This window comes from Dendrobates tinctorius, unplaced genomic scaffold (genome assembly GCF_039654945.1).
Source record: "Dendrobates tinctorius isolate UK_male_01 unplaced genomic scaffold, ASM3965494v1 ptg000028l, whole genome shotgun sequence".
In the NCBI taxonomy this organism is placed as follows: Eukaryota; Metazoa; Chordata; class Amphibia; order Anura; family Dendrobatidae; genus Dendrobates; species Dendrobates tinctorius.
The window spans coordinates 77,733,340-77,749,282 of NW_027361696.1; the positions used below are offsets into that span (position 1 = coordinate 77,733,340).

At 46.2% G+C, this 15,943-nt stretch overlaps 1 protein-coding gene across 5 annotated transcripts in view; it reads right to left on the minus strand.

The window, feature by feature from the left end:
* Positions 1–339: 339 nt before the first annotated feature.
* The window catches only part of TTYH1 (tweety family member 1), a 244,927-nt gene continuing 229,323 nt past the window's right edge, over positions 340–15,943 (minus strand). For 2 of the 5 annotated variants that reach the window (XM_073571021.1, XM_073571023.1), the window contains exon 14: positions 2,862–2,991. In XM_073571021.1, coding sequence (XP_073427122.1) covers positions 2,989–2,991 — 3 coding nt within the window. In that variant the 3' untranslated portion in view covers positions 2,862–2,988. Of the gene's footprint in view, positions 2,992–3,898; positions 3,953–4,129; positions 4,342–15,943 lie in introns of those variants that run through there. The other 3 variants (XM_073571025.1, XM_073571026.1, XM_073571024.1) reach the window with 3 other exon arrangements.

Consider the following 15,943-nt stretch of genomic DNA (forward strand, 5'->3'; position numbering starts at 1 on the left):
CAGTGAGCTCCCAGTGCTGTAAGCAGTCGCTGGGAGCTGGTATCCAAGGTAAACAGCGGGTAACTAAGCGCCGCACGCGCTTAGTTACCCGCGTCCTCGCTGGTCCTGATCTCTGGTGAGTCTGCCTGTTTGACAACTCACCAGCGATCATGTAGCGACACACCAGCGATCCTGACCAGGTCATATCGTTGTTGGGATCACTGGAGCGTCGCTATGTGTAATGGGACCCTAAGTGTTTCAACCCCAAAGTAGGTTTCCTTGGGCTCCCACGATGGGACTTAAAGGAGTTGTCCAATTTCTTTCATGCTTACCTGCATGTATTTAGGGCTAAAAAAAAAATCATTTTTGCAATTCAGTTTAATTTAACATTTTACATTGTTTTTCTGTTACAAGTTCAACTCAGTCTGCTACCAGCAATAGACAGTGCAACACAGGAGCTATAGAAGGGAATCGGGGCAAAAATGTTATCAAAACCAAATTTCAATATTGATTGTAGTTAGTGATGAGCGAGAGTGCTCGTTACTTGAGTTTTCCCAGCATGCTCGCGTGTTCTCTGAGTATCTTGGGCGTGCTCGTAAATTATGTCTGAGTCCAGACATACATGCAGGTATTGCCTGTATGTAAGGCCGGGTTCATACTGCGTTAAAGCAGCCCGTTCATCGCGTTATGCTATAACGCTAGCGCAGATGAGTCATCTGCGCTAGCGGTGACGGAGCCTCAGACGCTGCAGCCCGCATCTGAGGCTCCGCCACTGAATGACGGCACGTCGCTAGCACATGCTGATTACGGCATGCGTTGGCAATGCTCCTGATAATGGGGGTTAATGGAAGCGTTAACGGACTGCGTTACACCGTGTTTTGCCGCGGTGTAACGCAGTCAGTCTAACGGACTGCCATAACGCAGTGTGACCCCAGCCTTAGGGAATCCCCACATCTATTCAGACTGTCTAGCAGCCGCAAATCATGCAGCTACAGGGACTCAGACATAATTTATGAGCACGCCAAAGATACTCGGAGAACACCCGAGCATACTCGCTTATCACTAATTTTAAAAATACATGCATTTAAGAAAGAAAAAATTCTTCTACAAGGCGGTCAACCCGTTTAAAAGTCCTTATTTTACTAGCAGACATGTTGGTAAGCATAGTATTATAAAAAAAATGGGTATTTGATTTTTTTTTTATTTATATATTACAAAATAGTCCCATAAAAGTGAAAATGGGTGGGCTACAATAACCATCTTATGCCATTGACTGGAGCCATCTTTTACCCTGCCCTCTAAACCGCTCTTTATTAGGTTAGCCAAGCTCCTCTACTACAGTGGCACAATTTATGTTTCCAATATTAAATTAATATAGAATGGCCCATTATAATAATTTAGTTTCTCAAAATGCAAATCATCAACATTAACACACCAAGGAATTCTGGGAGAATTCAGCTCTGTGGCCAGTAGAATTAAGAATACAGCTCTGTACCATAATGAAGGCAGTAGTCCAGATAAGCAACGTAGAGAACATACGAAGCCAGAAAAAAAAAGTTAGTCCCTGATTCTCCGGTGTTTAGAGACAGTTTATTTATGGGTCTGCTCACATATAGGATTTGGCCAGCGAGTGAGAATTAATTATAGAATTATACATAGTGAAATCAGTACAGAGGTAATTCTAGAAGTGTTGTATAGAAGCCATCAGTCCGTCTTGAGCTCCCAGCGTAACAGAAACTAAGACAATCAACAGGTTGTGACCCAAAATGGGTCATCTCAACAGGTCTGTACACCTCAGGCCTGAAGAGAAGACTTGGGTTTCTACTTGCCACACTTCTGGGCATCTTTGCTATGGTTAAATGGAAGCTGTTGGCTTGTGGTGGATCAATTATTTTCAGACCTTTACTGCGAAAACTTTGGTTTAGTCTGTTGACAAAACTGCCAAACCCTGGAATGGGCGCAGGTTCCAAATACAGCACTCGTGAATGAAAGTCCTTCAGTCCTTCAAAGCTTAGGATAAGACTTGGAGGAAGAAGACGCTGCATGTCGCTTTTTAGTTCTTGAAGCACCCTGCAGGCAACTTCGATATCCTCAGAAGATTCCAAATGCAAAAGACACAAAGTTAAGTGAAGTTCCGGCAACGGGATACAAAATTCTGCCACATCAGGGTTATGTTTTTGGAGAACATTTTGAACTTCTTTTACTGAACTTTTCACATCTTCACTGCTTATACGGACTGCTATGAAATGCGTGGGTCTCAATTTTTTTGGATCTGCTTGATCTACTGGAGCACAATCCTTCTCTTCAAGTTCTTTGACTTCAAGTTCTTCAACTTCATGAACAGTGACATTATCTTGGTTCTGTCCACAATTATCTCCCACCTTGTTTCTTTCTGTTTGCATCATTGACTCATACTGATCAATGATATCCAAGATTGTCAAGCCGCTTCCTGTTGACCCGAAGATGTTATCTATGCGGCTTACCTTGTCCCACACCACCAAATCTTGATATTTGAAATATTGAATGCGATGTTTGGGTATAGCAAGAACATCTACCCCTAAAGATGCCAAATCTTCCCAACAAAAAGCCGAGAAAGGTTTTTCAATTGTTCCTAAGAACCTATCAAGATAGCCAACGATGAAATGTTCTTTTGGCAAGTGTGCGTCCCATTGAATTCTGGAGATGACATCACTGGCTGTCTTCATTGGTGGCTTCTTTCCCTTTGGTGTAGATGCTTTATTATCTTTTCCTTTATTATCTTTTGTCACATGAGACTTATTGGATGCTGAAGGCACTCCGATATGGTGGTTCTTACATTTGTCTCCAAACCTGCAGCGCCCCAATAGAAAAAATTGACAGATAGTATCGTCAGGTGTTACTTCTTCTTCTGTTGTTCCAGTTTCATCATTCTGTGAGGCCGCTCCTTCCATATTGAGCTCATTGTCCATCTTTATAGACTCCTTCATCGTGTCACCGTCATTGTCTGTGTTCTCCATATCTTAGCTTTTATTACTATGGAAAGATAAAACATGAAGTGACAGTAAGGATAAATATGACAATAAGAAGGAAAATCAGATTAGTAAAATACGTGCTGATCAATCCTTTGGGTGGGATGCAACCATACTTTGGTGTTAAATCTAGGCTCTAAAGAATTTTATACAATGGCTGCATGTTTTTTTTAAATGCAATGCTGTATCATGGTGGACTGTCCATGTGATAAAAATGATCATCTGACCAGTCCTATTGGATTACATTGATCAGTGTGATTTTACAATACACTCGTCTGGTCAAGCCCTAAGGCTACATTCACTCATCCATGCGACACGTCCGAGTGCCTTCCATTTTTTTTTTCTCACCATAGAATTTCATTGATTCATATACACATCAGTTTTACAAACTGATCCTCGTACCTGGTCCTATTCATCTCGGCCATTAAAGTCTATGGATGAAATACGGAAGGCTGACTTTAGATATCCTTTTGATTACATCTGTTTTTTTTTTTTTAACTGATCCAATGTTAAGAGTCAATGGATACAAAAAAATTCTAACTTTTTGCCCCTTCGTTGAAAAAAAACAAAAAACAATGCAAGCAATTGGGATGGCTTCTAAGAAAAAAAAAAATCAGTCCGTTTCTCCGGATGCGTGAATGCAGCCTTATGCTAATCCTTTCCCCTCGGGTTTATGTCAGATGGGGGTATATATAATGCCGGACTGGGGTACCACCAGTAAGCTTGACTCTGGTGGCCGACTGCTTGGCTAAATGTAAACATCACATTACCCTCATTCACAAATTTGCCTGTGTTTCTATATAATAATAAGCCGGGTAGTTTGTTACATAAATGTTGAGATGATTTCTTTACATAGTGAAACATGTATTGTGCCAGCTACTTCTCATATAGGTGGAATAGAGAGACTATACCTGCAGGGCGGCCCACCAGAGGATTCTCCTGTTCTCCAGTGGGCCAGTCCGAACCTGGATAAATATATAGTAGATGCCATCACCAAAAGGATGCAAAAAATGACCCCAATCACCAGCAAGTAAAATCTATATGTACCAAGCTTAATAAATGTCATAGTTATGAAACGGATTAATAATTAACATCTACAGTAACTCGGATAGCCCCTCTCTGGAATCACAACCAGGATTTACCTTTTAATGTCAAAACTTACAGAAATGAGTGCGTTTCCTCTCTCTTCCTCCTTTCCTCGCCTTCTACCCTGATACTTTGCACCGTGAGTGATCCGGTTTATGTACATGACTCACCGGCAACTTACGTCATAGTCCCTGGCTACTGCAAACAAGGTAACAAAACATATAGGAAGCGATATAGTCACATGGCAGCGGTCATAGAGAGGAACGCTCTGACAGAGTGCCTTTCCCTGCAAGGTTTTCTGGGATAGATGAGATGCACATTTTCACCACAAGATGGCAGACTTGTCATTACAGGAAACCATCAAAATCCAATGCCAGTGATTTTCTGAAATGTCATGTGACAAAATCTGGTGAAGCCTGAGCTTTTAAAATAAAGTAATAGATGTATAGTAATGCAGAATGAGACTTTTAGTGCATATTATTAGATAAAACTGGCCACAAGGATAAAAAATGAATGTTTTTGCCTTGTGACATTCCAAAATATTTTTTTAATATCAAGTCAGCATAAATCCATACTTTTGTGGTGAAACTAGTTGTACTTTATTTTAGCATTACAACAAAATTGCAGCAAAAAACATGATTTTGTTGAAACGTTTTATTTTAATCTGTTTTTTTTTTTTTTACGCCATTTATTAACTTAATTTATTAACTTTATTAACTTAATAGTTTTATGAAGGAATTAATGCCATATGCAGTAACATTTATTTATATTGCTGATTTGTCTTTTTTTTTTGCACTACCATGATTGGATTTTTATAATTTATGATTTTACATGATAATAAATTGGATATACAGTCATGGTAGAAAGTGTTGGCACCCTTGAAATTGTCCCAGAAAAGAAAGTATTTTTCCTAGAAAATTATTGCAATTCCGCAAATTTTTTTATGCACAGGTTTATTTCCTTTGTGTGTATTGGAACGACAAAAAAAAACACAGAAAAAAAGGCAAATTTGGCATGGGTTGAACACTTGTCGAATAGGTTGCGCGCTGTTGACAAAGTAGAATCAAGATCTCTGGAGATGGACTTGTTACCTTGAGATTGTCAAGACAGTTTTCTCCTCTTTATGCTCTCCATGCTTAGTGTGGCACACACAGACACAAAATGCAACTTCTCCCTTTTGATCTGGTTTCAGGTGTGATTTTCATATTGCTCACATCTGTTACTTGCCACAGGTGAATTTGAATGAGCATCACATGCTTGAAGCAAAGTTGTTTACCCACAATTTTGGAAAAACAGAAACAATTATGTGGTTTTTGTGTGAAATTATTTCCAATTTGTCTTTTCATTTCTGTTATTTTTGTGTTGTTCCAATATACACAACAGAAATAAACATTTGTATAACAAAAGATGTGTAATTGCAATAACTTTCTGGGAGAAATACTTTATTTTCTGGAATTATTTCAAGGGTGCCAACACTTTCGGGCATGATTGTATATAGTGTATTATTACCCTGCTTACTTAAGCATATCCTAAAAATTGCTATCCTATGCAGACAGACTCTTTGGTTCTTCAATTGTATTGGTATAAATTGTGTCATAGGTAGTGTTGAGCTTTCCGATACCGCAAGTATCGGGTATCGGCCGATATTTGCGGTAACTGAATTCCGATACCGAGTACCGATACTTTTTTCGTATCGGATACCGGAATCGGAAGTCCAAAATGCAATGAGCCACTTTTGTGGCTCTGATTGGCTGCCGAAATTACGTCATCATGATGCACTGTCTGTGTGCATCATGATGCGCCGTCAGTTCGGGCCTTCGGGGTGTCTGTGCCGACTGTCCGAGGGACTGTACCGACCTGCCGGGGGCTGTGCCGACTGTCCGGGGGTCTGTACCGGCCTGCCGGTGGTCTGTGCAGGCTCCGGGGGTCTGTGCCGACTGCCCGGGGGTCTACCGGCCTGCCGGGGGGCTGTGCCGGCCTGCTGGTGGTCTGTGCAGGCTCCGGGGGTCTGTGCCGACTGCCCGGGGGTCTGTACAGGCCTGCCGGTGGTCTGTGCAGGCTCCGGGGGTCTGTGCAGGCATCGTCCGATGGGACTACAAGTCCCATCGGGCGATGCCTGCTACCATGACAGTGATTGACACATTAGCCAATGATGGGACAGTAGTAGTCCCATCATCCGGCTAATGTGTTGAATGTAAAAAAAAAAAAAATTACATGCTACATACATGCTACATACATACAACATGCATACTACATATATACTACATGTAACATACATACTACATATATATTACATGCAACATACATACTACATATATACTACATGCAACATACATGCTACATGCATACTACATACATGCTACATACTACATACATGCTACATACATACTACATGCTACATACATACTACATATATACTACATATATACTACATGCATGCAACATACATACAACATATATACTACATGCATGCAACATGCATACTACATATATACTATATATACTACATGCAACATACATGCTACATGCTACATACTACATACATGCTACATACATACTACATGCTACATATATACTACATACATACTACATATATACTACATGCATGCAACATACATACAACATATATACTACATGCATGCAACATGCATACTACATACTTGCTACATACATACTATACTACATACATACAACATATATACTACATGCATGCAACATGCATACTACATATATACCACATATATACTACATGCATGCAACATGCATACTACATATATACTATATATACTACATGTAACATACATACTACATATATATTACATGCTACATACATGCAACATACACACTACATGCTACATACATGCAACATACATACTACATACATGCTACATACTACATGCATACTACATACATACTACATACATGCTACATACATACTACATACATACACTACATGCATGCAACATACATACTACATATATACCACATGCATGCAACATGCATACTACATATATACTGCATATATACTACATGCATGCAACATACATATATACTACATACAATTAGTTTTGAGCGATACCATCCGATACCCTAAAATATCGGATCAGATGGTATCGGCCCGATACGAAAAAAGTATCGGGTATCGCCGATTCCGATACCGGAAGTCCCATTCAAGTCTATGGGACTTCCGGTATCGGAATAAGAAAAACCCTTTTCTCTCCTTGTACAGCCTCTCGGGGGGGTGTACGGACCTTCCGGAGGTCTGTGCCGACTACCCGGGGGTCTGTGCGGACTGCCGGGGCTCTGTACCGACTGCCCGGGTGTCTGTACAGGCCTGCCGGGGAGCTGTGCCGGCCTGCGGGTGGTCTGTGCCGACTGCCGGGGGGCTGTGCCGGCCTGCGGGTGGTCTGTTCCGACTGCCCAGGTGTCTGTGCGGACTGCCGGCCTGCCGGTGGTCTGTACCGACTGTCCGGGGGTCTGAGCAGACTGCGGGGGTCTGTGCAGGATCGTCCGATGGGACTACAAGTCCCATCGGACGATGCCTGCTACCATGATGGTGATTGACACATTAGCCAATGATGGGACAGTAGTAGTCCCATCATCCGGCTAATGTGTTGAATGTACAAAAAAAAATAAAAAAATCCCTACTACATACATGCTACATACATGCTACATACATGCAACATACATACTACATGCTACATACATGCAACATACATACATACTGCATATATGCCACATGCATGCAACATACATGCATACTGCATATATACCACATGCATGCAACATGCATACTACATATATACCACATATATACTACATGCATGCAACATGCATACTACATATATACCGGGGGTCTGTGTCGACTGTCCGAGGGTCTGTACCGGCCTGCCGGGGGGGCTGTGCCGGCCTGCCGGTGGTCTGTACCGACTGTCCGGGGGTCTGTGCAGGCTGCGGAGGTCTGTACCGGCCTGCCGGGGGGCTGTGCCGGCCTGCCGGTGGTCTGTACCGACTGTCCGGGGGTCTGAGCGGACTGCCGGGGGTCTGTACCGGCCTGCCGGGGGGCTGTGCCGGCCTGCCGGTGGTCTGTACCGACTGTCCGGGGGTCTGAGCGGACTGCCGGGGGTCTGTACCGGCCTGCCGCGGGGCTGTGCGGACTGTCCGGGGGTCTGTGCCGACTGCCCGGGGGTCTGTACCGGCCTACCGGGGAGCTGTGCTGGCCTGCCGGGGGGCTGCGCCGGCCTGCCGGGGGTCTGTGCCGACTGTCCGGGGGTCTGAGCAGGCTGCGGGGGTCTGTGCAGGCTCGTCCGATGGGACTACAAGTCCCATCGGGCGATGCCTGCTACCATGACGGTGATTGACACATTAGCCAATGATGGGACAGTAGTCCCATCATCCGGCCTATGTGTTGAATGTAAAAAAAAATAAAAATACATACTACATACATGCTACATACATACTACATGCATGCTACATACATACATACTACATGCAACATGCATACTACATGCATGCAACATACATATATACTACATATATACTACATGCATGCAACATGCATACTACATATATACCACATATAGATTCAAAGATTCAAAGATTCAAAGAAGCTTTATTGGCAGGACTAAATACACATTAGTTTTGCCAAAGCAGGTGTACAGAAGGGAATAGGGATGGGGACTGTAGGGATGTTGGGAAGGGGCTGTAGGAAAGGTGGATGGGGCAGATCCAGGATGGGGCTATAGAAGTCCATGGCATAGGGAAGGTGGATGGGGGCATGGGGGCAGATCCAGGATGAGGCTATAGAAGTCCATGGCATAGGGAAGGTGGATGGGGGATTGGGGCATATCCAGGGTGGGTGCCATAGAAGTCCATGGCATATCATAGTTCTCTTTCTCGCAGTCTATGGCATTCGCTCACATATTGCGCTGCTATCTCCACTGCTCTCTCTTCTTCCCCCAGCAGGATGTATGTTTTCTCTTCCTCCTTCATGGTGGTGAAATCCGGGAAGAGATGTGAGAGTCTCCTGAAGTGAGTGTCCCTCACTGCTGAGTACTTGGAGCAGTGTAGCAGGAAGTGGGTCTCATCCTCCAGGGCCTCCTGGTCACAGTGTTGGCACAGTCTTTCCTCCCTGGGCTTGTAGCTCTGCCTGTGTCGGCCGGATTCGATGGCCAGACTGTGGGCACTGAGTCTATACCGGCTCAGGATCTTGCGGTCTTTGGGGTCCGGGAGTTTCTCCAGGTATGGGGCCAGTCTGTAGTCTCTCTGTAGACTCCGGTACATGGTCAGTTTCTGTGAGCTGATGATGTCGTTCTTCCAGTCACTTGCATACCTCTCCTGGCCTTCGTCTACCATCTTCCTGATTCCGGCTTTTGTCAGATTGTTGTGATTGGTTTTCTGGTCAGGTTGGGTTTGGGTGAGCTGTTCCGAGGGTCCTGGTTTTTCTGTTTCCCCTACATGTGGTATATATGTAGTATTTATGTACAGTGGGGAAAAAAAGTATTTAGTCAGTCAGCAATAGTGCAAGTTCCACCACTTAAAAAGATGAGAGGTGTCTGTAATTTACATCATAGATAGATCTCAACTATGGGAGACAAACTGAGAAAAAAAAATCCAGAAAATCACATTGTCTGTTTTTTTTCATTTTATTTGCATATTATGGTGGAAAATAAGTATTTGGTCAGAAACAAAATTTCATCTCAATACTTTGTGATATATCCTTTGTTGGCAATGACAGAGGTCAAACGTTTTCTGTAAGTCTTCACAAGGTTGCCACACATTGTTGTTGGTATGTTGGCCCATTCCTCCATGCAGATCTCCTGTAGAGCAGTGATGTTTTTGGCTTTTCGCTTGGTAACACGGACTTTCAACTCCCTCCAAAGGTTTTCTATAGGGTTGAGATCTGGAGACTGGCTAGGCCACTCCAGGACCTTGAAATGCTTCTTACGAAGCCACTCCTTCGTTGCCCTGGCGGTGTGCTTTGGATCATTGTCATGTTGAAAGACCCAGCCACGTATCATCTTCAATGCCCTTGCTGATGGAAGGAGGTTTGCACTCAAAATCTCACGATACATGGCCCCATTCATTCTTTCATGTACCCGGATCAGTCGTCCTGGCCCCTTTGCAGAGAAACAGCCCCAAAGCATGATGTTTCCACCACCATGCTTTACGGTAGGTATGGTGTTTGATGGATGCAACTCAGTATTCTTTTTCCTCCAAACACGACAAGTTGTGTTTCTACCAAACAGTTCCAGTTTGGTTTCATCAGACCATAGGACATTCTCCCAAAACTCCTCTTGATCATCCAAATGCTCTCAAGCAAACTTCAGATGGGCCCGGACATGTACAGGCTTAAGCAGTGGGACACGTCTGGCACTGCAGGATCTGAGTCCATGGTGGCGTAGTGTGTTACTTATGGTAGGCCTTGTTACATTGGTCCCAGCTCTCTGCAGTTCATTCACTAGGTCCCCCCGCGTGGTTCTGGGATTTTTGCTCACCGTTCTTGTGATCATTCTGACCCCACGGGGTGGGATTTTGCGTGAAGCACCAGATCGAGGGAGATTATCAGTGGTCTTGTATGTCTTCCATTTTCTAATTATTGCTCCCACAGTTGATTTCTTCACTCCAAGCTGGTTGGCTATTGCAGATTCAGTCTTCCCAGCCTGGTGCAGGGCTACAATTTTGTTTCTGGTGTCCTTTGACAGCTCTTTGGTCTTCACCATAGTGGAGTTTGGAGTCAGACTGTTTGAGGGTGTGCACAGGTGTCTTTTTATACTGATAAGTTTAAACAGGTGTCATTACTACAGGTAATGAGTGGAGGAAAGAGGAGACTCTTAAAGAAGAAGTTACAGGTCTGTGAGAGCCAGAAATCTTGATTGCTTGTTTCTGACCAAATACTTATTTTCCACCATAATATGCAAATAAAATGAAAAAAAAACAGACAATGTGATTTTCTGGATTTTTTTTTCTCAGTTTGTCTCCCATAGTTGAGGTCTACCTATGATGTAAATTACAGACGCCTCTCACCTTTTTAAGTGGTGGAACTTGCACTATTGCTGACTGACTAAATACTTTTTTTCCCCACTGTATGTTGCATGTAGTATATATGTAGTATGTATGTAGTATGTATGTTGCATGTAGTATATATGTGGTATATATATATATATAGTATGCATGTTGCATGCATGTGGTATATATGTATTATATATGTATGTTGCATGCATGTAGTATATATGTGGTATATATATAGTATAAATGTTGCATGCATGTGGTATATATGTAGTATGTATGTTGCATGCATGTAGTATGCATGTTGCATGTAGTATATATATGTATGTTGTATGCATGTAGTATATACGTGGTATATATGTAGTATGCATGTTGCATGCATGTAGTATATATGTTGTATGTATGTATGTATGTTGCATGCATGTAGTATATATGTGGTATATATGTAGTATGCATGTTGCATGCATGTAGTATATATGTAGTATATATGTATGCTGCATGCATGTAGTATGCATGTTGAATGTAGTATGTATGTATGTTGCATGCATGTGGTATGTATGTAGCATGTAGTATGTATGTAGTATGTTTTTTTGTTTGTTTTTTTTTACATTCAACACATAGGCCGGATGATGGGACTACTACTGTCCCATCATTGGCTAATGTGTCAATCACCGTCATGGTAGCAGGCATCGCCCGATGGGACGATGCCTGCACAGACCCCCGCAACCTGCACAGCCCCCCGGCAGGCCGGTACAGACCACCAGCGGGCCGGTATAGACCCCCGGCAGGCCGCTCAGGCCCACGGACAGTCGGTACAGGCCACCGGCAGGCCGGCACAGCCCCCCGGCAGGCCGGTACAGACCCCCGCAGCCTGCATAGACCCCCAGACAGTCGGCACAGCCCCCCGGCAGGCCGGTACAGACCCACGGCAGTCCGCACAGACCCCCGGGCAGTCGGCACCGACCACCGGCAGGCCGGCACAGCCCCCCCGGAAGGCCGGTACAGACCCCCGGGCAGTCGGCACAGCCCCCCGGCAGGCCGGTACAGACCCACGGCAGTCCGCACAGACCCCCGGGCAGTCGGCACAAACCCCCGGGCAGTCGGCACAGACCACCGGCAGGCCGGCACAGCCCCCCGGAAGGCCGGTACAGACCCCCCGGCAGGCCGGTACAGACCCACGGCAGTCCGCACAGACCCCCGGGCAGTCGGCACAAACCCCCGGGCAGTCGGCACAGACCACCGGCAGGCCGGCACAGCCCCCCGACAGGCCGGTACAGACCCCCGCAGCCTGCACAGACCCTCGGACAGTCGGTACAGACCACCGGCAGGCCGGCACAGCCCCCCGGCAGGCCGGTACAGACCCCCGGACAGTCGGCACAGCCCCCCGGTATATGTGGTATATATGTAGTATGCATGCATGTAGTATATATGTGGTATATATGTATTATGCATGTTGCATGCATGTGGTATATATGCAGTATGTATGTTGCATGCATGTAGTATATATGTTGTATGTAGCATGTAGTATGTATGTAGCATGTAGTAAGTATGTAGTATATATTTTTTTTTTTTACATTCAACACATAGGCCGGATGATGGGACTACTACTGTCCCATCATTGGCTAATGTGTCAATCACCGTCATGGTAGCAGGCATCGCCCGATGGGACGATGCCTGCACAGACCCCCGCAACCTGCACAGCCCCCCGGCAGGCCGGTACAGACCACCAGCGGGCCGGTACAGACCCCCGGCAGGCCGCTCAGGCCCACGGACAGTCGGTAAAGACCACCGGCAGGCCGGTACAGACCCACGGCAGTCCGCACAGACCCCCGGGCAGTCGGCACAAACCCCCGGGCAGTCGGCACAGCCCCCCGGAAGGCCGGTACAGCCCCCCGGGCAGTCGGCACAGCCCCCCGGCAGGCCAGCACAGCCCCCCGGCAGGCCGGCACAGCCCCCCGGTAGGCCGGTACAGACACCTGGCAGTCGGCTCAGACCCCCGGACAGTCGGTACAGACCACCGGCAGGCCAGCACAGCCCCCCGGAAGGCCGGTACAGACCCCCGCAGCCTGCACAGACCCCCGGACAGTCGGCAGAGCCCCCCGGCAGGCCGGTACAGACCCACGGCAGTCCGCACAGACCCCCGGGCAGTCGGCACAGACCATCGGCAGGCCGGCACAGCCCCCCGGAAGGCCGGTACAGACCCCCGGGCAGTCGGCACAGCCCCCCGGCAGGCCGGTACAGACCCACGGCAGTCCGCACAGACCCCCGGGCAGTCGGCACAAACCCCCGGGCAGTCGGCACAGACCACCGGCAGGCCGGCACAGCCCCCCCGGCAGGTCGGTACAGACCCCCGCAGCCTGCACAGACCCCCGGACAGTCGGTACAGACCACCGGCAGGCCGGTACAGACCCTCGGACAGTCGGCACAGACCCCCGGTATATATGTAGTATGCATGTTGCATGCATGTAGTATATATGTGGTATGCATGTTGCATGCATGTGGTATATATGCAGTATGTATGTATGTTGCATGCATGTGGTATATATGCAGTATGTATTGTGATAAAACACTCCGGGGTCGCCTTTGCTGGGGTCAAAGGTCACGTGCGTTCCGCATGAAACTCAGGCGCAGAGGTGGGATTCGGGTGTAACTGACCCTGGGTCAGGTTTATTAATAGTGAAAGCAATGCAAAAGGAAATAAAACATAAAACAAATCCTTGCCTGTCCGGCACTAACTAAACAATGGACAACCTAACTACCAACTGGCGGGCTTCTCCCGTCCAGCCAAACCACAGTTGCAGTGGGCACTGCTTTCACTCACGTGTGTGTCTCTCACACAGACAGGCTCTCTGTGTTCCCAGGTTGAGACACTCACACAACCACCTGGCATCCTTTTATATCCACCTCCCATTATCCATTAGTAAGCAGGTGCGATACTGACCAGACTAGGCCACATAGGAAAGGAATCTGGGCGAGATATACCTGCCCTCATCCACTATTCCCACATGATTCTCACATATCCCCCCCCTCTGCTCAGACCACTCCGGTCGAGCAATGACACCCGCCAAACAGTGCACTCGGGACAGGGCATCTGCATTCCCCATCTGTACCCCTGGGCGGTGCTCCACCGTAAAAGTGTAGGCCTGCAGGGCAAGGAACCACCGGGTCACCCGACTATTCCGTTCCTTGTTCAAAAAAATTCTGCGGGGGTATGTAAACTTTTGAGCACAACTGTACACATAGGAAGAGACTTGTCAATCTAACTAACCGGGTAGGGAGAAGCCAGCAGGGACATACTTCTTTGACTTGTCACATCTTGGACTATTCTTTCCTTATATACACATAGGAAGAGACCTGTCAGTCTAACTGCTCAAGGGAGACCTAGAAAAAGCATGCGTGCATACGAAACAGCATTGGCCAGGTGGCACTTTATGGCAAAAGCTGCGTGGGAACTTTCTCACGCAGCAATGGCATAAAGTGAGACTAGGGACTTTTTTTTACAGTGGTGGAGGAATACAGTGCGGAAGGATACCTACCTTCCGTCATTGTATTCCTGGAGCTGGTAGAGAACGGTAGCATCAGCTGATGCTGCTGTTCTCCACGCAAGATCGACGTGGGACCCTTGGTGTTTTTTTATTTTGATATTTATTCCTCAGGCGACAATGGCTTCGGGGATCAAAGTGACAGAGTACATACTCACGTCACTTATGTTATATGTACTGTATGTCTATATGTATGTATTGTATGAATGTATTGTATGTAGTATATATGTATGTTGCATGCATGTAGTATATATGTTGTATGTATGTTGCATGCATGTAGTATATATGTAGCATGTATGTAGTATGCATGTAGTATGTAGCATGTATGTAGTATGTATGTAGCATGTATGTAGCATGTAGTATATATGTAGTATGTTGCATGCATGTAGTATATATGTTGTATGTATGTTGCATGCATGTAGTATATGTATTATGTATGTAGCATGTATGTAGTATGTAGCATGTATGTTGCATGTAGTATATATGTAGTATGTATGTTACATGTAGTATATATGTAGTATGCATGTTGCATGCATGTAGTATATATGTTGTATGTATGTTGCGTGCATGTAGTATATATGTATTATGTATGTAGTATGTATGTAGCATGTATTTTTTTTTTTTTTTTTTTTTTACATTCAGCACATTAGCCGGATGATGGGACTACTACTGTCCCATCATTGGCTAATGTGTCAATCACTGTCATGGTAGCAGGCATCGCCCGATGGGACTTGTAGTCCCATCGGACGATGCCTGCACAGACCCCCGGAGCCTGCACAGACCACCGGCAGGCCGGCACAGCCCCCCGGGCAATCGGCACAGACCCCCCGGCAGGCCGCACAGACCCCCGGAGCCTGCACAGACCACCGGCAGGCTGGCACAGCCCCCCGGCAGGCCGCACAGACCCCCGGGCAGTCGGCACAGACCCCCGGAGCCTGCACAGACCACCGGCAGGCTGGCACAGCCCCCCGGCAGGCCGCACAGCTCCCCGAAAGGCCCGTATAGACCCCAGAGAGGCTGTACAAGGCAAAAATAGGGTTTTTCTTATTCCGATACCGGAAGTCCCATAGACTTGAATGGGACTTCCGGTATCGGAATCGGCGATACCCGATATTTTTTTTAGATCGGCCGATCCATTCCGATCCGATACTTTTAAGTATCGGACGGTATCGCTCAACACTAGTCATAGGGCATTACTGTGGCACCATTAAACACTGATGTGTCTCGTGCCTCCAGGAATTTGGCTGCGCACGTGTGTCTCTTTCCAAAAATGGTCCCAGCTAGCATGGTGGTCCATAACCCACTTCATCAGACATTTAT